The sequence below is a fragment of the Eschrichtius robustus genome, chromosome 3, assembly GCF_028021215.1.
Source record: "Eschrichtius robustus isolate mEscRob2 chromosome 3, mEscRob2.pri, whole genome shotgun sequence".
Classification (NCBI taxonomy): Eukaryota; Metazoa; Chordata; class Mammalia; order Artiodactyla; family Eschrichtiidae; genus Eschrichtius; species Eschrichtius robustus.
Window position 1 is genome coordinate 10,142,660 of NC_090826.1, and position 22,677 is coordinate 10,165,336.

Genomic DNA, 22,677 nt, shown 5'->3' on the forward strand with positions numbered 1-22,677 from the left:
TAGGTGACATTTCACTGAATTCTCATAATCTTCTCTTATGAAGTACATGATGTTTACTCCCAATTTACAGATTAGGAAACCAAGGCTGGCTTGACCCAGGAACTTGGCCAAAGTGAAACAACTGGTAAGAGGTGGGACTGGAAGTGGAAGCCAAGTTTGTCTGAGTACCCAGCAACCCCCCACCCCATCCCGTTCCTTGTGCAATAACCCAAAGCTGATTGCCCACCTTTAAGAAGTATTTCTGGGATGTACTAGACCAGGAGAAGAGAAGTCAATTCATTATCCATCTTTGAGGTCTCACCATAGAAGGGTGCCACCTTCTCTGGAACTAGACCCTCGTCCTATGGGCACAGAGTCTGCTGTAGCTCCTCCAGTGTGGTGCTGAGCACACAGTATTGTGATTATTTAATGACCAAAAGTGTCTGCTCCTAAACTGGATTAAAGTGATCCCCAGTTTCTAATATGCATAAGTGATTGGAAAAGCAAGTGACAATCATCTCTGATGGAAGATAATATCATCCTAGACCTTACCATTTAGTTTTTCAGATACCAGGCATACAAGAAGAGAAGAGCTAACAACAGAAACCCACAGAAACAATGGTTAAAAAAAGAAAAAGGAAGCCTTTGTAAAATAGCTCTCTTTATTATGTAGATAAAATAGCTGTCTGAGAATTTCCTAAGATGATTGAATGATTAAGTATTAAGAAGTATTTTATACTTTTCAACATACTTATCTTTATATACTTTTTAAATATATTTTGGGCAAAATCCTTAAACCATAAAATATTGACACAATAGAGGTGATCAACAATGCCACATTTTGGTTCACTAAAAAGACTGATAAAATTGATCAATATCTGATGAGACCAATAAAGAAGAAAAGGAAGAATCACAAAGAGTAAATACTAGGAATAAAAAGGGACTTCAGCACAGATCTTAGAGATATTAAAAAGATGATAAGAGGACATTATGAACAACGTATGACCCCAAATTTGAAATTTAGATGCTATGTGTAAATTCTTAGAAAAATACAACTCACCAAACTGACACAAAAGGAAAGAGAAAAATCTGATTCGTTTTTTAACTAATAAAATATATTAAGTCTACAATGAAAAGCCTTAAAGATAAACAAAAGAGAAATCTCCTGGCCTTGATGCCTTGACTTATTTAATATTCAGGGATGAAATACATTAATCTTATGTAAACTTTCCTAGAGAATATAAAAAGTAGGCATATTCTTTCTATGAGGTTAACTAAATCTTTTAAAAAAAATTTTTAAATTTTTATTTATGTATTTTCTTATTAGTCATCCATTTTATACACATCAGTGTATACATGTCAATCCCAATCTCCCAATTCATCACACCACAACCCCCACCCACCCGCCGCTTTCCCCCCTTCGTGTCCATATGTTTGTTCTCTACTTCTGTGTCTCAATTTCTGCTCTGCAAACAGGTACATCTGTATCATTTTCTAGGTTCCACATATATGCGTTAATATACGATATTTGTTTTTCTCTTTCTGACTTACTTCACTCGGTATGACAGTCTCTAGATGCATCCATGTCTCTACAAATGACCCAGTTTCGTTCCTTTTTATGGCTGAGTAATACTTCATTGTATATATGTACCACATCTTCTCTATCCATTCATCTGTCGATGGGCATTTAGGTTGCTTCCATGGCCTGGCTATTGTAAATAGTGCTGCAATGAACATTGGGGTGTATGTGTCTTTTTTTTTAAAGAATTGAGATATCTTTTTTTGTTGTTGTTGTTATTTATTTATTTATTTATTTTTATTTATGGCTGTGTTGGGTCTTCGTTTCTGTGAGAGAGCTTTCGCTACTTGTGGCAAGTGGGGGCCACATTTCATCGCGGTCCGCAGGCCTCTCATTATCGCGGCCTCTCTTGTTGCAGAGCACAGGCTCCAGACGCGCAGGCTCAGTAGTTGTGGCTCACGGGCCTAGTTGCTCCACGGCATGTGGGATCTTCCCAGACCAGGGCTCGAACCCGTGTCCCCTGCATTGGCAGGCAGATTCTCAACCACTGTACCACCAGGGAAGCCCCAGTGTCTTTCTGAATTATGGTTTTCTCTGGGTATATGGCCGGTAGTGGTATTGCTGGGTCATATGGTAATTCTATTTTTAGTTCTTTAAGGAACCTCCACACTGTTCTCCATAGTGGCTGTATCAATTTACATTCCCACCAACAGTGCAAGAGGGTTCCCTTTTCTCCACACCCTCTCCAGCTTTTGTTGTTTGTAGATTTTCTGATGATGCCCATTCTAATTGGTGTGAGGTGATACCTCATTGTAGTTTTGATTTGCATTTCTCTAATAATTAGTGATGTTGAGCAGCTTTTCATGTGCCTCTTGGCCAACTGTATGTTTTCTTTGGAGAAACGTCTATTTAGGTCTTCTGCCCATTTTTGGATTGGGTTGTTTGTTTTTTTAATATTGAGCTGCATGAGCTGTTTATGTATTTTAGAGATTAATCCTTTGTCGGATGATTCATTTGCAAATATTTTCTCCCATTCTGAGGGTTGTCTTTTTGTCTTGTTTATGGTTTCCTTTGCTGTGCAAAAGCTTTGAAGTTTCATTAGGTCCCATTTGTTTATTTTTGTTTTTATTTCCATTACTCTAGGAGGTGGATCAAAAAAGATCTTGCTGAGATTTATGTCAAAGAGGGTTCTTCCTATGTTTTCCTCTAAGAGTATTATAGTGTCCGGTCTTACATTTAGGTCTCTAATCCATTTTGAGTTTATTTTTGTGTATGGTGGTAAAGAGTGTTCTAATTTCATTCTTTTACATGTAGCTGTCCAGTTTTCCCAGCACCACTTATTGAAGACTCTGTCTTTTCTCCGTTGTATATCCTTGCCTCCTTTGTCATAGATTAGTTGACCATATGTGCGTGGGTTTATCTCTGGGCTTTCTATCCTGTTCCATTGATCTATGTTTCTGTTTTTGTGCCAGTACCATATTGTCTTGATTACTGTAGCTTTGTAGTATAGTCTGAAGTCAGGCAGTCTGATTCCTCCAGCTCCGTTTTTTTTGCCTCACGACTGCTTTGGATATTCAGGGTCTTTTGTGTCTCCATACAAATTTTAAGATTTTTTGTTCTAGTTCTGTACAAAATGCTATTGGCAATTTGATAGGGATTGCTTTGGATCTGTAGATTGCTTTGGGTAGTAGAGTCATTTTCACAATATTGATTCTTCCAATCCAAGAACATGGTATATCTCTCCATCTGTTGGTATCATCTTTAATTTCTTTCATCAGTGTTTTATAGTTTTCTGCATACAGATCTTTTGTCTCCCTAGGGAGGTTTATTCCTAGATATTTTATTCTTTTTGTTGCAAGGGTAAATGGGAGCATTTCCTTAATTTCTCTTTCAGATTTTTCATCATTAGTGTATAGGAATGCAAGGGATTTCTGTGCATTAATTTTGTATCCTGCAACTTTACCAAATTGTTTGTTTAGCTCTAGTAGTTTTCTGGTGGCATCTTTAGGATTCTCTATGTATAGTATCATGTCATCTGCGAACAGTGACAGTTTTACTTCTTTTTCAATTTGTATTCCTTTTATTTCTTTTTCTTCTCTGATTGCCATGGCTAGGACTTCCAAAACTATGTTGAATAATAGTGGTGAGAGTGGACATCCTTGTCTTGTTCCTGATCTTGAAGAGTTTGAGAAGGATGGGTGTTAGCTCTTCTCTAAATGTTTGATAGAATTCACCTGTGAAGCCATCTGGTCCTGGACTTTTGTTTGTTGGAAGATTTTTAATCACAGTTTCAATTTCATTACTTGTGATTGGTCCGTTCATATTTTCTATTTCTTCCTGGTTCAGTCTTGGAAGGTTATACCTCTCTAAGAATTTGTCCATTCCTTCCAGATTGTCCATTTTATTGACATAGAGTTGCTTGTAGTAGTCTCTTAGGATGCTTTGTATTTCTGCGGTGTCTGTTATAATTTCTCCTTTTTCATTTCTAATTTTATTGACTTGAGCCCTCTCCCTCTTTTTCTTGATGAGTCTGGCTAATGGTTTATCAATTTTGTTTAACTTCTCAAAGAACCACCTTTTAGTTTTATTGATCTTTGCTATTGTTTTCTTTGTTTCTATTTCATTTATTTCTGCTCTGATCTTTATGATTTCTTTCCTTCTGCTAACTTTGGGTTTTGTTTGTTCTTCTTTCTATAGTTCCTTTAGGTGTAACGTTAGATAGTTTATTTGAGAGTTTTCTTGTTTCTTGAGGTAGACTTGTATTGCTATAAACTTCCCTCTTAGAACTGATTTTGCTGCATCCCATAGGTTTTGGATCGTTGTGTTTTCATTGTCATTTGTCTGTAAGTATTTTTTTATTTCTTCTTTGATTTCTTCAGTGATCTCTTGGTTATTTAGTAACGTATTGTTTAGCCTCTATGTGTTTGTGTTTTTTACTTTTTTTCCCTGTAATTGATTTCTAATCTCATAGCATTATAGTCAGAAAAGATGTTTGGTATGATTTCAATTTTCTTAAATTTACTGAGGCTTGATTTGTGACCCAAGATGTGATCTATTCTGGAGACTGTTCCCTGCGCACTTGAGAAGAAAGTGTAATCTGCTGTTTTTGGATGGAATGTCCTATAAATATCAATTAAATGTATCTGGTCTATTGTGTCATTTAAAACTTGTGTTTCCTTATTAATTTTCTGTTTGGATGATCTGTCCATTGGTGTAAGTGAGGTGTTAAAGTCCCCCACTATTATTGTGTTACTGTTGATTTCCTCTTTTAGAGCTGTTAGCAGTTGCCTTATGTATTGAGGTGCTCCTATGGTGGGTGCATATATATTTATAATTGTTATATCTTCTTCTTGGATTGATCCCTTGATCATTATGTAGTGTCCTTCCTTGTCTCTTGTAACATTCTTTATTTTAAAGTCTATTTTATCTGATATGAGTATTGCTACTCCAGCTTTCTTTTGATTTCCATTTGCATGGGATATCTTTTTCCATCCCCTCACTTTCAGTCTGTATGTGTCCCTAGGTCTGAAGTGGGTCTCTTGTAGACAGCATATATATGGGTCTTGTTTTTGTATCCATTCAGCAAGCCTGTGTCTTTTGGTTGGAGCATTTAATCCATTCACATTTAAGGTAATTATCACTATGTATGTTCCTATTACCATTTTCTTAATTTTTGGGGGTTTGTTTTTGTAGGTCCTTTTCTTCTCTTGTGTTTCCCACTTAGAGAAGTTCCTTTAGCATTTGTTGTAGAGCTGGTTTGGTGGTGCTAATTTCTCTTAGCTTTTGCTTGTCTGTAAAGCTTTTGATTTCTCCATTGAATCTGAATGAGATCCTTGCTGGGTAGAGTAATCTTGGTTGTAGGTTCTTCCCTTTCATCACTTTAAGTATATCATGCCACTCCATTCTGGCTTGTAGAGTTTCTGCTGAGAAATCAGCTATTAACCTTATGGGAGTTCCCTTGTATGTTATTTGTCATTTTTCCCTTGCTGCTTTCAATAATTTTTCTTTGTCTTAATTTTTGCCAATTTGATTACTATATGTGCCAGCATGTTTCTCCTTGGGTTTACCCTGTATGGGACTCTCTGCGCTTCCTGGACTTGGGTGGCTATTTCCTTTCCCATGTTAGGGAAGTTTTCGACTACAATCTCTTCAAATATTTTCTCAGGTCCTTTCTCTCTCTCTTCTCCTTCTGGGACCCCTATAATGCGAATGTTGTTGTGTTTAATGTTGTCCCAGAGGTCTCTTAGGCTGTCCTCATTTCTTTTCATTCTTTTTTCTTTATTCTGTTCCACAGCAGTGAATTCCACCATTCTGTCTTCCAGGTCACTTATCCGTTCTTCTGCCTCAGTTATTCTGCTATTGATTCCTTCTAGTGTAGTTTCCATTTCAGTTATTGTATTGTTCATCTTTGTTTGTTTTTTAATTCTTCTAGGTCTTTGTTAAACATTTCTTGCATCTTCTCGATCTTTGCCTCCATTCTTTTTCTGAGGTCCTGGATCATCTTCACTATCATTATTCTGAATTCTTTTTCTGGAAGGTTGCCTATCCCCACTTCATTTAGTTGTTTTTCTGGGGTTTTATCTTGTTCCTTCATCTGCTACATAGCCTTCTGCATTTTCATCTTGTCTATCTTTCTGTGAATGTGGTTTTTGTTCCACAGGCTGCAGGATTGTAGTTCTTCTTGCTTCTGCTGTCTGCCCTCTGGTGGATGATGCCATCTAAGAGGCTTGTGGAAGTTTTCTGATGGGAGGGATTGGTGGATGGTAGAGCTGGCTGTTGCTCTGGTGGGCAGAGCTCAGTAAAACTTTCAGGTTAAATTAATCTTAATAATAAAATACCACAAAAACTGAGGAAATGAAAACTGCCGACTATGAAAATCTTACTCATGTATATAGAGGCAAAAAATTTTTCTAAAAAATATTTGGCAAGCAGAATCCATAAATATTAGAAAAAGGATACTGTATCATGATCATATATACTAGAGTTTATACTAGAAATGTAAGATCAGTTTAACATTGCAGAATTGATCAATACAATTTATCACATTAATGGATTCAATGAGAGAAAGTGTGTGATTATCTTAATAGATGCAAAAAATTAAACATTTATTTTTGGAAACTGTCTAAGCAAATTTAGAATAGAAGGAAACTTCTTGAACTCAATAAATGGCATTTACAAAAACATCATACTTAATGGTAAACATTAAACTTTTTTTCTTTGGTATTAGGAACAGGACAAGAGCTGCTCACTACCATTTTTAATGAACATTGTTCTGGTGGTCTTAGCCAATGCAAAAGACAAGTATAAAACAAGTTAGGATTGGAAAAGAGGAAATAAAATAGTATTATTTGCAGATGCTATACTCCTGTGTGCAGACTCACAAAGAATCTACAGGGAAATTATTGGAATTAATAAGATAATTAACAAGGTTGATGGACATAAAGTTATTGTTTCAAAAAATTAATTGCATTTTAATATATAGGCAAGAATCAGAAAATGAAATAAAAAATAATTCATTTACGTAGCATAAAATACAAACTACATAGGAATAGATGATATCAAGAGAGTGAAAAGACAACTCACAAAATGAGAGAAAATATTTGCAAATCTTATATCTGATAAGGGATTAATATCCAGAATATAAAGAACTCCTACAACTCAACACACACACACACAAACACAATTAAAAAATGAGCAAAGGACTTGAATAGGCCTTTCTCCAAAGAAGATATGCAAATGGCCAATAAGCACAAGAAAAGATGCTCAATATCATTAGCCATTGGGAAAATATAAATCGAAACTACAATGAGATACCACCTCACACCCATTAGGATAGGCTATTACAAAAAAAAAAAAACGGAAAGAAAGAAAAATAACATGTTGGCAAAAAATAAAGAAACAGGAACCCTGTGCATTGCTGGTGGGAATGTAAAATGGTGTGGTTGCTGTGCAAAATAGCTTTGTGGTGCTGATTCCACTCTTAGGTGAATACTCAAAAGAGTGTAGCTCAAACAGCTATCTGTAAACCAATGTTCACAGCAGCATTATTCACATAGCCAAAAGGTGGAAACAATCCAATCGTCCATCAACAGATAAAGTGTGGTATATATATACACAGTAGAATATTATTCAGCCATAAAAAGGAATGAAATTCTGACATATGCTGCAACACAGATGAACCTTGGAAACATTTGTTTAAGTGAAATAAGCTATGAGGTATCTAGAGTAGGCAAATTCATAGAGACAAAAAAATAGAATAAAGGTTACCAGGGCTTGAGGGAAGAAGGAATGAGGAGTTATTGTTAATGGGTACATAATTTTTGTTTGGGATGATAAAAAAGTACTAGAAGGTGTGGAGTAATGTAAACAAACACTCATACACTGTTGGGGGAGGATGTAAATTGATATAACTCTTTGGAAAATAGTTTGGCATTATCTAGCAAAGTTAAGACACACATACCCTATGACCCAGAAACCCCACTCCTAGGTATATATCTAAGAGCAGAGGTTTTCAAAGCATAGTCCACAGACCCCTGGAGATCCCCAAGCTCCTTTTAGGGGATCTTCAAGGTCAACACTATTTTCTTTTTTTGGTGTGTATGATTGTTTTTTTATTGGGGTATAGTTGTTTTACAATGTTGTGTTTGTTTCTATTGTACAGTGAAGTGAAGTAGAGTTCCCTGTGCTATACAGCAGGTTCTCATTAGTTATCTATTTTATACATATTAGTTAGTGTAGATATGTCAATCCCAATCTCCTAGTTCATCCCATCCCCCAACCCTTTGCCCCCTAGGCGTCCATATGTTTGTTCTCTATGTCTGTGTCTCTATTTCTGCCTTGCAAACAGGTTCATCTGTACCATTTTTCTAGATTCCACATATATGTGTTAATATACGATACTTGTTTTTCTTTTTCTGACTTACTTCACTCTGTATGACAGTCTTTAGGTCCATCCACATCTCTACAAATGACCTAATTTCATTCCTTTTTATGGCTGAGTAATATTCCATTGTGTATATGTACCATATTTTCTTCATCCATTCATCTGTTGATGGAGATTTAGGCTGTTTCCTTGTCCTGGCTATTGTAAACAGTGCTGTAATGAACACTGGGGTGCATGTGTCTTTTTGAGTTATGGTTTTCTCTGGGTATATGCCCAGTAGTGGGATTGCTGGGTCATATGGTAATTCTATTTTTAGTTTTTTAAGGAACCTCCATACTGTTCTCCATAATGACTGTATCAATTTACATTCCCACCAACAATGTAATATTTGCCTTTTTCCACGTTGTTGACATTTGCACTGATGGTGCAGAAGTGATGGTGGGTAAAACTGCCAGAGCCTGTGCATAAATCAAGGTAGTGCCATTAACATTTGTATTCTTCGCCACCACACACTCGCAGTTTTTTAAAAAAATTGCGTTTCACTTCGTCCCAGCTTACCCTTCACCCCTCCCCCATGCCATGTCCTCAAGTCCATTGTCTATGTCTGCGTCTTTATTCCTATCCTGCCCTTAGGTTCATCAGAGCCATTTCTTTCTTTTTTTTTAGATTCCATATATATGTGTTAGCGAAGTGAGAGAGTAGCATTGACATATACACACTACCAAATGTAAAATAGATAGCTAGTGGGAAGCAGCTGCATAGCACAGGGAGATCAGCTGGGTGCTTTGTGACCACCTAGAAGGGTGGGATAGGGAGGGTGGGAGGGAGGCGCAAGAGGGAGGGGATATGGGGATATATGTATACATATAGCTGATTCACTTTGTTATACAGCAGAAACTAACACAACATTGTAAAGCAATTATACTCCAGTAAAGATGTTTAAAAAAACTGCTAGTTTCACATAGAGTGTCCTTGATGAAGAAGTAAAAATTATTAATTTTATTAAATCTTGACCCTTGAGCAGATGTCTTTTTCACATGCTATGTGATGAAATGGGAAGGACGCATGAGAAAGTTCTGCTGTTGCGTGCCCAGGTTCAATGGTTCTCTTGAGAAAGAATGCTCTGTGTGTGATTGTTTGAGTTGTGAGTGAAATTAGCTGGGTTTTTTTTTTTTTTTTTTTTCAGCTTGTGGGATCTTAGTTCCCCGACCAGGGATCAACCTGGGCCCCCTGCTATGGAATCTCAGAGTCCTAACCACTGGACCACCAGAGAATTCCCAGGGTTTTTTTTTTTGTTTTTTTTAATGAAACACTATTTTTACCTGAAAGAACGACTGGCAGACAAATCATGGTTATTCGAATTGGAACATTTGGCGGATGATTTCTCAAAAATGAATGATGGAAGGCTGTCACTTCAAGGAAAACAATGGTCAGTAGTTGTTACCAATGACAAAAATTTTGAGCTTTCAAGCTAAAACTAGAATTTTGGAAAACCTGTATCTACCACTGTGAGCTTGTCAACTTCCTAATAAGTGCTTTTCTGATGATATCAGTAGGGATATTAGCAAATGTGATTTTTTGGGGATATAGTATAATGAAACATGTCAACATTTGGAAGATCTGCTCAGTAAAATTATCTTTTCCAAATGACCACCATCATGTTACAAGCTTACAAATGGGTTAAAGATCTATCCAAAGCACAAGATCAACCAGTGGATTTTAATGTAACAGAGCTCAAAGAGTTCACGGAATAGTTTCAGATTCCACACTGCAACTAAACTTTAAAAACCGCCACTTGTTGAGTTTTGGTGTAGTAGCAAAGAATATCTATGATTAACTGCAAAGGCTAGTAAAATATTTCTTTTTCTTCTAACTACATATCTATGTGAAACTGATTTTCTCCTTTAAACAAAACAACATATTACAACAGATTGAAAGTTTGTTGTTACTTACAAATTAATAAATACTAATTAATATATAATATAATTCATTGGGTTGGGCAATTCTGTGGTGTAATATTCCTGTCATGACTGATTTCAAGCTACCAACGTGACTACAGAATGTAGTGTTGGCTCTCACGAACTGGTACAATCTGGCTCAAGACCACTAATATAATCCACATTTTAAAAAGCCCTTTGGGTCCTCAATAGTTTTTAAGAGACTAGAAATTTTGAGAACCACTGCCCTAGAGAAATGGCTATATCTGGCTACTAGGAGACATGTTTTGTGTCCAAAAATATTTAGGAACCACAGCTACGTGCAACATGGATGATTCTTAAAAACATTAACCATATTGAGGAAAAGAATTCAGACTCAAATGAATACATGCTAGAGGATTCCATTTAAATCCACAATCAGGCAATACTAAGCTTTAGTGTTTAGGAATGCATCCTTTGGTGCTAAGCATATACAGAAAATCAAGGAAGAGATTGCCACAGAAGTCAGGTTGGAGTGGAAGAAGGCATATGGGAACACTTCTGGGGTGCTGGGAATGTTTTATTTCTTGACCTACATGCTGGTGGGGTTTTGTTTACTAGAATTCAGTTTTTCTGTACATTTATTTTTAATGTAATTTTTCATGTTTGTGTTACATTTTACAATAAAAAGTTTTTAAAAATGGAATTAAAGAGAACACGTAGCTCTCTTGGGTTTTGATTGAAAGGATAGCCCATCTTCCTGGCTCAAGACTTGCCCAAACTATGGTACCTGCCAAATAGAAGTTTGCTCTGCTCTATCTTCCATGCCCTTTCCCTGCCACATAGTTAGTTTCAATATGGAACAAATAATTTCCTGGAGTTCCTCTATTTTTGTTTAAAGGCCATTGGAAAACACTTTCTCTGAATTGCCTGCTTGAAATGGAATGTCTTCATTTCGTGGCAAGCAAGACTACAGTGTACTGCTTCTTTAACTTAACCATATATTGCAGGCATCTTCCTATGTCAGCATTTTTTAACAGCTACAGGGTATTTGTTTATATGATGTGCCACATCAGCTCTCTGTTGGTAGATATCTAGGTGGTTCCTGATTTTTTGGCTTAATGAATAAGCAAGATCATGGTCTTTATCCCATTGGACTGAGCTCTATAGGGATGGGGCCCTGGCCTAGCCACTGATGCATTGTAGCCCCAGCTCAGTGCCAAGGATGTGGCATATGCTTGCTAGAATGACTCTGGAATGAATGAATGGAGATGATCTGAATGAACAATATTATTAGTTTGACCACAAAGATAGGATTCTTCCTCAAGCCCCTTAGACAAAGTGGCAGATGGGCAGTGAGTAGAGCCCAGTGGTTTAGACCTGAATCAGAGTGGATTTAAATCCCAGCTCTCCACGTGTGAGACTTGAGGCAGCTACTTAATCCCTCCTTGCTTCAGTGTCCTCATCCATAAAATGGGTACAATCATTGGCACCTGCTTCATAGGGCTGCTTTGAGGATTAAACGAGTACATGTAAAAGTCTCAGTATGGACCTAGCACATCAGCACTCATTAAGTAGTAGAATGTGATCATCTCAACTCATTCTAGTGGTAAAAATGCAGCAAAGATGATGCCTTTTATCAGGTGGTGACATAGAAACCAGATCCTTCTGCCTCTTGCTTTTGTGGTGATTGTTGTTGGTTTGATTTGCTTTTGTGGTGTCAATTTTGCTCCTGAAGAATCAGCTGCCCCCTTAAGGAGAGTATACTCAGACTCTATCATCACCATGGAGACAGTCAACAGTAGGGAATCCAAGATCACATCACCTCTCCCTGGAGGCTGAAAGTGGACTCTCAGGGCCCTTTTATTCTGTGAAGTTAGCAGAGTTTCATCTACTACCACTCCTTTTGACTGCTGAAAAGAAAAAAACGGCATCCCAAACTCAGCAACTTCATAACATCTCCCACCCCCGAAACCTTAAACTGTGTTAAGTCAAAGAAGCTTGGAGCAAATCCTTACCATGCAGTTTCTTACTGCAGTAAGTCCACAGTCGTTCTCCACTCCAAGCTGGAAGATTGAGGCCAAGTATTCAACCAGAGTGCTGACTGGAAACTGGTTGGAGGAGAGGAGGAAGGTAAGAAAAGAGAAGGTGGGCAGAGGGCTCAGAGGGAGACCTGGCAGGGAGAGGGAGGAGTTAGGGCATTATTATTTTCAAAGGGCCATAGGCGACTGCATCTTAAGAAGGTGGCAGTAGGGACTCTGTGCTATACATAGAGGAGTTACGTTCAAGCAATCATCAAGGTCCCTATTACATCTTGAAAACATCATAGCACAGGTGTCAATATGGTTGTGCCTTGCAGTTCTATATTCAGTGGAGTGTTTCTAGGCATCCAATGTTCCCTGTCCCTAATTCCACTGCACCTTGATTTGAAGAATGTCTGCTCTCCCTGGGCTGGTCCTTCCCAGAATGTGTTACCTGCCAAGGCAGGCTTGACACTCCTTGTGTTGATGTCCAGGGATGAACTGCTGCTCTCTGGCACCTGTTGCACAACCTTGCTCTGCCTGTGCATTTCAGCTTTCACTTTCAAAACAGAACAAATGGGCTTTTGGTGTTCCCATGTACCTTAAAGGTCATCACAAAATACTTTGCTTGAATTGGCCTACTTAAAATAGAATATCTTCATTCGTGGCAATCAAGACCGACCCACTTAAATTTCTGCAGAGACATCTAGACATCTTCACGTCTTCTTGGAAAATAGGCAAGGGGAAGAGGGTGAGATAGAATTGGCAGCTTTGATGCAAGTGCGGGGAAGGTTGACGGTGATTTCTGAGAACTGGAAAAGGCTGTTTTCATGGGGGAACATTAACATTTACCACCCCTCTGGCCAGATGTGGCTTTTGGCCATTTTTAGCTCTGACTGCACTTGGCTTTGTTTGGGGAGTAGGGGTGTGTAATCCAAGGGCCAATCCCTTCAGGCTCCTGTGGGCAAGGCAGTACCCAGGGATATTATGGACTGGTCCAACACCTTGAGTAAAGAGAGCAGAGTTGGAGCGATGTCAGAAAGATGGCAGACTAAGAAGCTCCAGGTTCCTTGTTCTCCCATGGAAACACTTAAAAAGCAACTATAGCCTAACTGAAACCACTATATGGGATCTCTGCAAAACAAAGGTCTATAGCAAAAAATCAAATGCCCAGTAGAAAAAGCCACGTTCAAAATAGTAGGAGATTCCATGGCATTTTTACTTGCCCTTTCTTCATTCCCTCCCCAGCACAGTGTGGTGCAGTGTGGGGGAAGCAGTGGCTCAGCTCCCAGTTCCCTCCCTGGAACCCAGAGGGAGCAGAGCAACATTGTAACCTGTTTGGAAGCTGCCTGAGGGATTGGTCTCTGTTCTGCCTAACTCGAGAGATCAGACAGGGAAAAGTGGGTAGTTCATATTTTAGGCTAGGAAGAGCTTGAAAAGCAGCAGTGGTCACAGTTAATGAAAGCTGCCAGGGGACTACAAACTTGCAAATGTCTGGGGGCAAGAAATTATAGGTAAAGGAATGCAATAGAACATCTAAGGCTCTGAGAAGAAGCCAGGGAGAGACTCCTCAGATAATTAAGGTATTTTAAAGCAGCCACGCACACAGGGGAAATAAAAAGCATGCGCATGCATGCACACACACACACACACACACACACACACACACACACACACACACACACACACACAGAGGCCTAAGGAGGATGCATGCTCATGTTCAGAAAAGTCCTGAGAAGAACTTAAACCTTCATACCTGGCTGATTCCAAGGCTCAGAACATGCCCTGCTACTTAGCGGAGAACTTTCCTTGAGTGGAGCCAGTCTGCAAAGACTAGGAGAGATGGCTGTTTTTTTCAAGTGCTCAGTGTTCAACAAAAAAATCATAAGGCATACAAAGAAACAGGAAAAGATGGCCCACTCAAAGGAAGAAAATAAAGTGGCAGAAATGGTCCCTGAAGAAGCACGGGCAATGGAAGTACCAGAGAAAAACTTTAAAAAACCTGTCTTAGGGGCTTCCCTGGTGGTGCAGTGGTTAAGAATCCACCTGCTAATGCAGGGGACATGGGTTCGATCCCTGGTCCGGGAAGATCCCACATGCTGCGGAGCAACTAAGCCCATGTGCCACAACTACTGAGCCTGTGTGCCACAACTACTGAAGCCCGCATGTCTAGAGCCCATGTTCCTCAACAAGAGAAGCCACCACAATGAGAAGCCTGTGCACCTCAATGAAGAGTAGCCCCTGCTGGACGCAACTAGAGAAAACCCGTGCACAGCAACTGAGACCCAACACAACCAAAAATAAATAAATAAAGTAAATAAATTTAAAAGAATTTTAGAAAAAACCACCTGTCTTAAATATGCTTAAAGATCTGAAAGAAAATATGGACAAAGAATTAAAGGAAATCAGGAAAATAATATATAAGCAAAATGAGAATACTAATGAAAGATAGAAATTATAAAAAGGAACCAAACAAAAATAATGGAATTGAAAAACACGATAACTAAATTGAAAAAAAATTCACTACAGACATTCAACAGTGGATTTGAACAAGCAGAAGAAAGAATCAGAGAACTTGACGACAGATCATTCGAAATTATTGAGTCTAGGGAGCAAAAATAAGAAAAGTGAACAGATCCCAAGGACTTATGGGACATCATCAAGCTGACCAGTATACAGATTATGGGATAAAAGAGAGAGAGTAAGGGGCAGAGAGATTATTTGAAGAAATAATGGCTGAAAACTTCCCAAACTGGAAGAAAAGATATGGATCTACAAATCCAAGAAGCTCAATGAAGATCAAATAAAATAAATCCCCAAAGAGACCCACACAGAGACAATTATAATCAAACTGTTGAAAGTCAAAGGAAAAGAGATCATCTTTAAAGAAGCAAGAGAAAAATGAATCATCACATACAAGGGAGCCCTAATAAGATTATCATTAGATTTCTCAAAAGAAACCTTGCAGGTCAGAAGGCAGTGGAGTGATGTATTTAAAGGGCTCAAAAACAGCAACAACAAAAAATCCCCACCCCACTATCAACTGAGAATACTGTTTTAGCCAGCAAAACTCTACTTCAAAAATAGAGAAATTAAAACATTCCCAGATAAACAAAAGCTGAGGGAGTTCATTACCACTAGGGCTGCCCTGCAAGAAATGCTAATGGGAGTCCTTGAAGTTGAAATGGAGAAATGCTAGACAGTAACTTGAAGCCATATGAAAATATAAAGACCTCTGGTAAAGACAAATACACAGACAAATATAAAAACCATTATTATTATAATTTTGCTTTGTAATTCCACTATTTTCTACATGATTAAAAAACCCAAGTGTATAAAAATAATTATAAATCCATGTTAATGCATACATGGTATATCAAGATGTAATTTGTGACATCAATAACATAAAATGGGAGAGGGCAGAGCTGTAAAGGAGTGGAGTTTTTATTAATGAGTTAAGGCAAGTTAGTATCAATTTAAAATAGATTGTTACAAAGCACAGCTAACATCATACTCATGCAAAAGAATGAAGTTGGACCCTTACCTCACACCATATTAAAAAATTCATTCAAAATGGATCAAAGACCTAGATACAAGACCTAAAACTATAAAACTCTTAGAAGAAAACATAGAAGAAAAACTGCATGACCTTGAATTTAGCAGTGATTTCTTGGATGTGACACCCAAAACATAGGCAACAAGAGAAAAAAATAGATAGATTGGACTTCATCAAAATTATAAACTTTATGCATCAAAGAACTCTATCAACACTATCAACAGAGTGAAAGCAGGATCTTGAAGAGAGATATTTGCACATTCATGTTCTCAGCAGCATTATTCACAGGAACTGAAAGGTAGATGTAATCCAATGACGAATGAATGGATAAGCAAAATGGAGCATGTACATACAATGGAATATTACTCAGTCTTTAGAAGAAAATTATGACACATGCTACCGTGTAGATAAAACTTGAAGACACTATGCTAAGTGAAATAAGTCAGTCACCAAAAGACAAATACTGTATACTTCCACTTATCTGAGGTACATAGAGTAGTCAAATTCATAGAGACAGAAAGTAGAATGATGGTTGCCAGGGGCTGAGGGAGGGGAAATTGGGGAGTTGTTGCTTAATGGGGACAAAGTTTCAGTTTGAGAGGATGAAAAAGTCCTGGAAATGGAGAGTGGTAGTGGTTGCACAACAGGGTTAATGTACTTAATGCCACTGAACCACACACTTAAAAATAGTTAAAATGGTACCTTTTATTATACATATTTTACCACAATGAATTTCAAAAAAAAATCAACCACAAAAATGTAATATAATGGGGGAAAGAAAGAGTAGAGTTGGGAAGAGTGAGGAACAAAAGAGAAAAAGAAAGGGAGGAGTCAAGCAGGAGGGAGGAGCAGGGAGAGAGAGGAGAGAACAGAAACAGGTGCAGACCATGAGATATGGTCAGGTGACACCAAAACAGCTTTCCCAAGGGCTCTTGGAGGGGTGCCAAGTCCCTGAGCACATTCCTTTTCAAGTACTGGAAGGGAGGGGGGCACAGATAAGCCTGTGTTGTGCAGGATGCCCGGGGCCCATGTTTACCCTTTTTCTGCCCAGCTTCCAATGGTTGGGAGCGGAGGGGATGCAGCAGAAGTTTGAGAAGGGGCATCACAGAAACTGTCCTGAATATTTGGTCTTTTTCAGTTCACCAAAGCCACTGAGAAAACACCCCAGACCATTTATAGAAAAGAGTATGTCCCCTTCCCAGGCCACAGACTGGACCAGATCTCCAGGTGGTACAGCAAGAGGAGAGTTGAGGTAAGAGGGCTCGGGACCCCCCACTCAGGCCTGACTTCCTCCCGATGCTCAGGAGACACTAACAGCCAGACTCTTTCTAGACCCATTTCCCTCTTAGAAACTCGGGAGTAACCTCATTAAATACCCTCCCCAGCCAGGGGGCTGCCAATGTCATTTACCCTTATTTACCGGGTGGACAGATGTCAATCTAATCTCAAGCTGGTAGCATTCCCCTTGGCTGGTATCCCAGCACTTTCCTGGGCCATTTCACCCATTCCTTCACACTTTTCCAACAGGGTGCAGGCAAAGAATATGGGAAACAAACAAAGGTAAGTGTTCAATTAAGGTAAATGTAGTCAGGAATTACACAAAGTACTCCAAAAGTTAAGTGATGGTGAAGTTTAAACAGACAGTGTTTGCAGTAGATATGCCCAAGCATCCTGTTCTTTTGTATGAAAAGTCAAGGACCGTTCAGTGCACCCTCACTTGTTGGGTGCCTGTTTGTGAGTGTGGCTGTGTTCCAGGCTTTCGGAACAGGGAGCAGGGCACTGCAACCTCAGAACATGCCTCCCACGCCCAAGACCAGACATTTGAGACCTTTATCAAATTAAGGTGCCAGAGGCTCAGAGATCCTGGCCCTTCCAGGAACAGGAGGGAAAGCCTCTTCCTATATCAACCCTCATGGGTACTTCCCACCAGGCTCAGCCTGGAGAGATTAAGCTTGTAGGTGCTCACCCACTGGGTGCACAACTATGCCCTGTCCCCACCATGATCTGGGTGCTCCCCCAAGTTATTTCTTCTGCCAGCGTGCTGCTCATAGAGGTGATTTCTGTCCCCTCACTCCCACCCCACATAACACTACCTTTGCCTAAATTCAGGGTGGGGGCAGGGAGGCACAGAATGAGGGATGGACATCCTTCAGGATGGAGCATTTTAGAGCTGGAAGGGACCCAAGGGATTGTCCAGCTCAGCACCCTCATTTTCAGATTAAATGTGCCCAAGGGTGGCGAGTGTCTTGTCTGAAGCTGTGTAGCTTGTCGGTAAGGGACTGAGCAGGGGGGCTGCTCAGCAAATCAAGAAATCAAGCAAAGAGTCTCCTCAGATCCCTTTTTACCACCTGCCAGAGTTGACTCTTCAACTTCTGCATTTGGGGATTCATGTCAATATAAAACAGTGCCAGATTTTCAGTTCTGTGCTAGCATCCCTGGACCCTGTTGGCATCTCTGGTTTGTGCTGTCATATCTGGGTCACACTGCATGGTCCTCGGACCATGCTGATGCTTTGGTGCTGCCAACCATTAGCATTAGTGTGCACTGAAGACACAAACATATTTTAATACAAGGAAGTCAAAATTAGAACCCACAATCCTAACCATCCCCTAACCATCAATGTAAAGGCATTTAGCCTAGCTCTCAGTATACCTTTGGTGCCCTTTCTTAAAGACATTTGTTGTCCCATCACAAACCCTGATGAAGGGATAACCACACATACATAGAGTCTGGATAAAATTAAGATACCTCCTCCAACACATACACAAAATAGAACCGAGCAATTGGATATTCGTTCCTAGGGATTCTGTTCAAATAGCCTGTTTGTGTGCTGAGGACACTGGACACAGCATCACTTCCACGTGGCTGCTTCAGTTCTGTCAGCTCCTCTGTGTGCTTCACCCTGTGCTCCCCTACTGCGACAGCCTCCATTTCCATCTCCCTCCCCACTTTACTCTTCTTCCTTTGGCAAATGCTGCATCTGCTCTTCAGATTGACCATGGATCAATGGAGTCTTTATCCCCTAGGCAGGTGTTTTAATCATGTTTTTTATTTTCTGTATTTTACTTTGATCTTTTAGGGGCCTTGCTAATCCTGGAGAGGCTGCCCCTCCCAGGGCTAGCTAATTCCTAGGGACAGTAAACAACTTGCCTGCCATCATGCCTTTCAGATGCAAACCAACCAATCCAGAGCCCATCCCTCCAATCACCTCCTTTATCTAATGCTCACATGCGAGGCCAATATTCCCCACTCCAGGGCCAGGCAGGGACAACCAGAGACACCCTGAATTTATCCAAACTGTGCAATCCTACACTTCTCAAACATGCCTACCCTGCTTTGCCCATTCCTTTGTTGGAAAGCACAACGAAGGCTCTGGGCCATGTTCTATCTTCAGTCCTTCTGCCTCCTGACTGACCCTTCTGCTTCCCATGTGGTCCTGTGTGATGTGACATGCCCCCTCCTCTTGGGAATTGTAAGTGATAAACTCTTCTTTCAAAGGCAGTTGTCTCTATGTCTGTCAGCTTACCGTACCTGATCAAAACAAAAATCTTGTGTACATGGTCAAGATAGCAGAACTGTGCCCCAAACCAAGAGAAACAGCAAGAAAATCCCTCTTGGCTTCTCTCCTTTCCCTGCTGTGTTGCCTCCTCAGAACTTCCCTTGGCTGATGAGAACCCCTCCAACTTGCTTTCCCTGACCTTGGAAATATACTCCAGACACCTGGTGATGCGGATCTTGGGAACCCCTGCTTAATGTCTGTGCCCATCCCCCTTCGTCTCCTTCTGGCATTGTGATCTGACTGATTTATGGAACCACCACTTGAAATATTTGGTGCAGCCAGTGTTTTTAGGCCATAGTAGACACAGACCTCCCCACTACTCCAGACAAGAGGACGAGCATGGAAATCCACATTATCCTCCCTGTAAATCAGCCCAGTCTTCTAGGATTCCCTTTTAGGCCCAAGAGGATTTTCTTAGGAAAAACACTGATTCAGGCAAACGTCCCAGAGTCGGGAGAACACGGCTTTCTTCTCCCTGTAAATAACTCCGCACCATCGAAATCACTCCCTGAGTTGCCAGCTGAGGGAGACATACATCCTTTGCAGGAGAAGGCAATTTGTGGAGCATTCTCTGACTCTTCCCATAGTAACTGATTGAAATAGAAGGAGCAGACGTCAGGCTCAGCATTTAACATCTTTCACTTGCCATGGAAATCGGCACTTGGAAGGATGAGACTTGAGACAAATCAAAGGGCGTAATTTCAGATCACAAGTGCATGCAGTGAGATGGCTCAGACTCTCCCTATTCAGCTGGGTATCCTGACTTTTGTTTTAACGCATCCCCCTAGCTCGGTCTCGGGATGAGTTGTCTTGGCGTAGGCTGGGAGCTTCTCACACAGAGAACTGACTGCAGCTGAGGTGGGATGTGTGTTTGAAGGTGGACTGCGTCATGGTGGGCAGACAAGTGTGTTTCCTGTTGGTGGCTCCCAGGGCTCAGGCAGCCACACTCCCGTGGGGGCCCCCTCTCCATCAGCACCACAGATCTCCGTGGCGGGTAGATTCTGTCTCCAGCCGCAGCCAGGTGGATGCCTTCCTCCGATTGGTAACATGTGCCCTGCGTCTGTCCTTCCAGGGGCTCCCGTACAAACACCTGATCACCCATCACCAGGAGCCCTCGTGCCGCCATCTGATCAGCACGTACGACGACCATTACAACCGGCATAACTACAACCCAGGCTTGCCCCAGCTCCGCACGTGGGATAGACATAAGTTGCTGTGGCTCCCAGAGAAAGCTGACTTCCCCCTTCTCGGTAATTTTATAATTCAAGATCACCCCCTTTATTGGGCTCTAAAGGGTTCATAACTGCATAGGGCTGAGGTGTGCCCACCTTATGCGGAAGAACCTCACAGGTGACTCAGACTCCAGAAGAGCATTAGAATGAGAAGATAGGGAAAGAGTCCTGTTTACCCTCCAGGCCACCTGCCCTCTCCCTGTGTTGCTGGATGATGTTGCTGTGTGATGAAACTGTCACCTGCAGCAGCATGTTTACCTGGAGCACAGGCCAGCGTCACTGCACACTCAGTTCCATCATCCATTTCATAAATACTGACCGAGTAATCCCCAGGTGCCATGCCCTATGGTAACACCTGGGGACACAGCAGTGACAGATAGGGAGGAATTCCTGCCCTCAGGGAATTGACACCCCCATGAAGACACACAGAAGACATCATTAGTGAGTAAGATAACCTAAGATCCAGTACACTGCACCAGGATATGTGGTATAAAGAAAAGAAAACGGGTAGCGGAGAGAAAGTGAGGCAGGTATGTTGATTCTCATTTGGATGGGATGAAAAAGGACGGTCTTTCTGGAGGAAATAACTGAGTTGAGAAGGAGGGAGCCATGCAGGAATTGGAGGGAAGAACATCCCAGGGGAGACAATAGCGAGTGACATAGCTGCAAAGCAGGGGTAGAGGAAGTCCAGGTAGGGGCTCATAGGCCACAATAAGGATTGTGGATTTTGTCCTTCCCTCAGTAACAAGACTTTGCACAGATTTACCAGGAGAGTGCCTTGGTTTGATTTGCATTTCAAGCTGCCCCTAGCCTTTGCACTTATCTTTTTGTGGAGAGTGAGCGTCTTGTCACAATGCATTACTTTGCAAGGGTTTCTCGCAAGGTCACTCTCACAAGCTTGCGCTGCTCCCTTCCCTACTGGGGTGGGGCAGTTATTATCCAGGAGCTGATGGGGCCACCCTCAATCAGGTCATGGGGCTGAATTTTCCAAGGCTTCTCACAGTGCCTGGTCCCTCCTAGGTCCACAGGGAGCAGGCCACACCCTGAGGCTCTCGGGGGTTGGCAGGACCACCACTCTCCTGCAAGCCTCCTTCTCCCCTCTGGTGCACGGCCAGCCTAGCTCCCTGGTACGGCAGCCTGGGAGAACCTGCAGGGTCCAGCCAACCATTCTCCTGTCCCATCAACACTGGCATCCTCCTCTAAGCCCTGTTCACTGAGACTCTGGTTTGCCTTGCAGCTCCCCCTACAAACTACGGACTCTATGAGCAGTTGAAGCAGAGATGGCTCCCATCACCCGAGGCCACCTGGAGGGAGAACATTTACACTTCTTCCTGCCCCAGACCACCTTCTGGTGCTATGTCTCAGCAGGAGCATGCGATTCCGGGGCCTCCCGCTCGCCTGCGGCCTGTCCCACACTCCTGAGAACTGCCACCCCATCACAGCCCAGGTGGAATCACATGGAGACCCACCGCCGGGGTCATGCACCATCAGACCTGCCAGACAGCAGGTGGCTGCAGATACTTCCAGAGTTTTAAATCAGGCCCATCTGAGTGGCCCTTGGAATCCTGGTCTGTGTTTTCTACTTTTGACCCCTCCTCCAAACCCACAGTTTCCTTTCTTTTCCAGCCCACAAATAAAGCCCTTTGACACAAGGAGTGTCACATATGTGCAGAAGACAGACTTGAATGTCAAGAGTAACTGGAAGAACCCATAAGTTCCCATATTTCACACAAGGGGAAACTGAGGCCCAGAGAGGTAACATGACTCCAAGTTCTCACAACTCGGTACATATCCTCCAGGAATGTTTGTTGAATGAATGAGTGACATGAGGAATGGGGAATAGAGGAAGGGTGTGGTAGAAGACATAAGTGACAGCTGACATGGAGCCAGCTGGCCTCCTCACACCTCCTGCACCATCCATTCATCCCACAAACATCCACTGAGCCGTGGTCAAGGCAGCCTCTGGCCTCACAGCCTTCTGTCCAGCAGGAAAGGGAGGTTGAATGCATCCC

General features: G+C 41.2%; 1 protein-coding gene across 1 annotated transcript; it reads left to right on the plus strand.

The window, feature by feature from the left end:
* The first annotated feature begins 12,316 nt into the window (after nt 1-12,316).
* CFAP107 (cilia and flagella associated protein 107) lies at nt 12,317-22,087 on the plus strand. The gene is made up of 4 exons (XM_068537493.1): nt 12,317-12,430; nt 17,013-17,126; nt 20,506-20,683; nt 21,903-22,087. Exons 1-4 carry the CDS (start codon nt 12,317-12,319, stop codon nt 22,085-22,087), a joined length of 591 nt encoding a protein of 196 aa, XP_068393594.1.
* The last annotated feature ends 590 nt before the right edge of the window (nt 22,088-22,677 follow it).

Coding starts and splice junctions, on each gene's coding strand:
- CFAP107 (XM_068537493.1), top strand. CDS start 12,317: ATGCAGTTTCTTACTGCAGTAAGTCCACAGTCGTTCTCCACTCCAAGC. Junction 12,431..17,012: donor GGTTGGAGGAGAGGAGGAAG/GTAAGAAAAGAG, acceptor GGTCTTTTTCAG/TTCACCAAAGCCACTGAGAA. Junction 17,127..20,505: donor ACAGCAAGAGGAGAGTTGAG/GTAAGAGGGCTC, acceptor CTGTCCTTCCAG/GGGCTCCCGTACAAACACCT.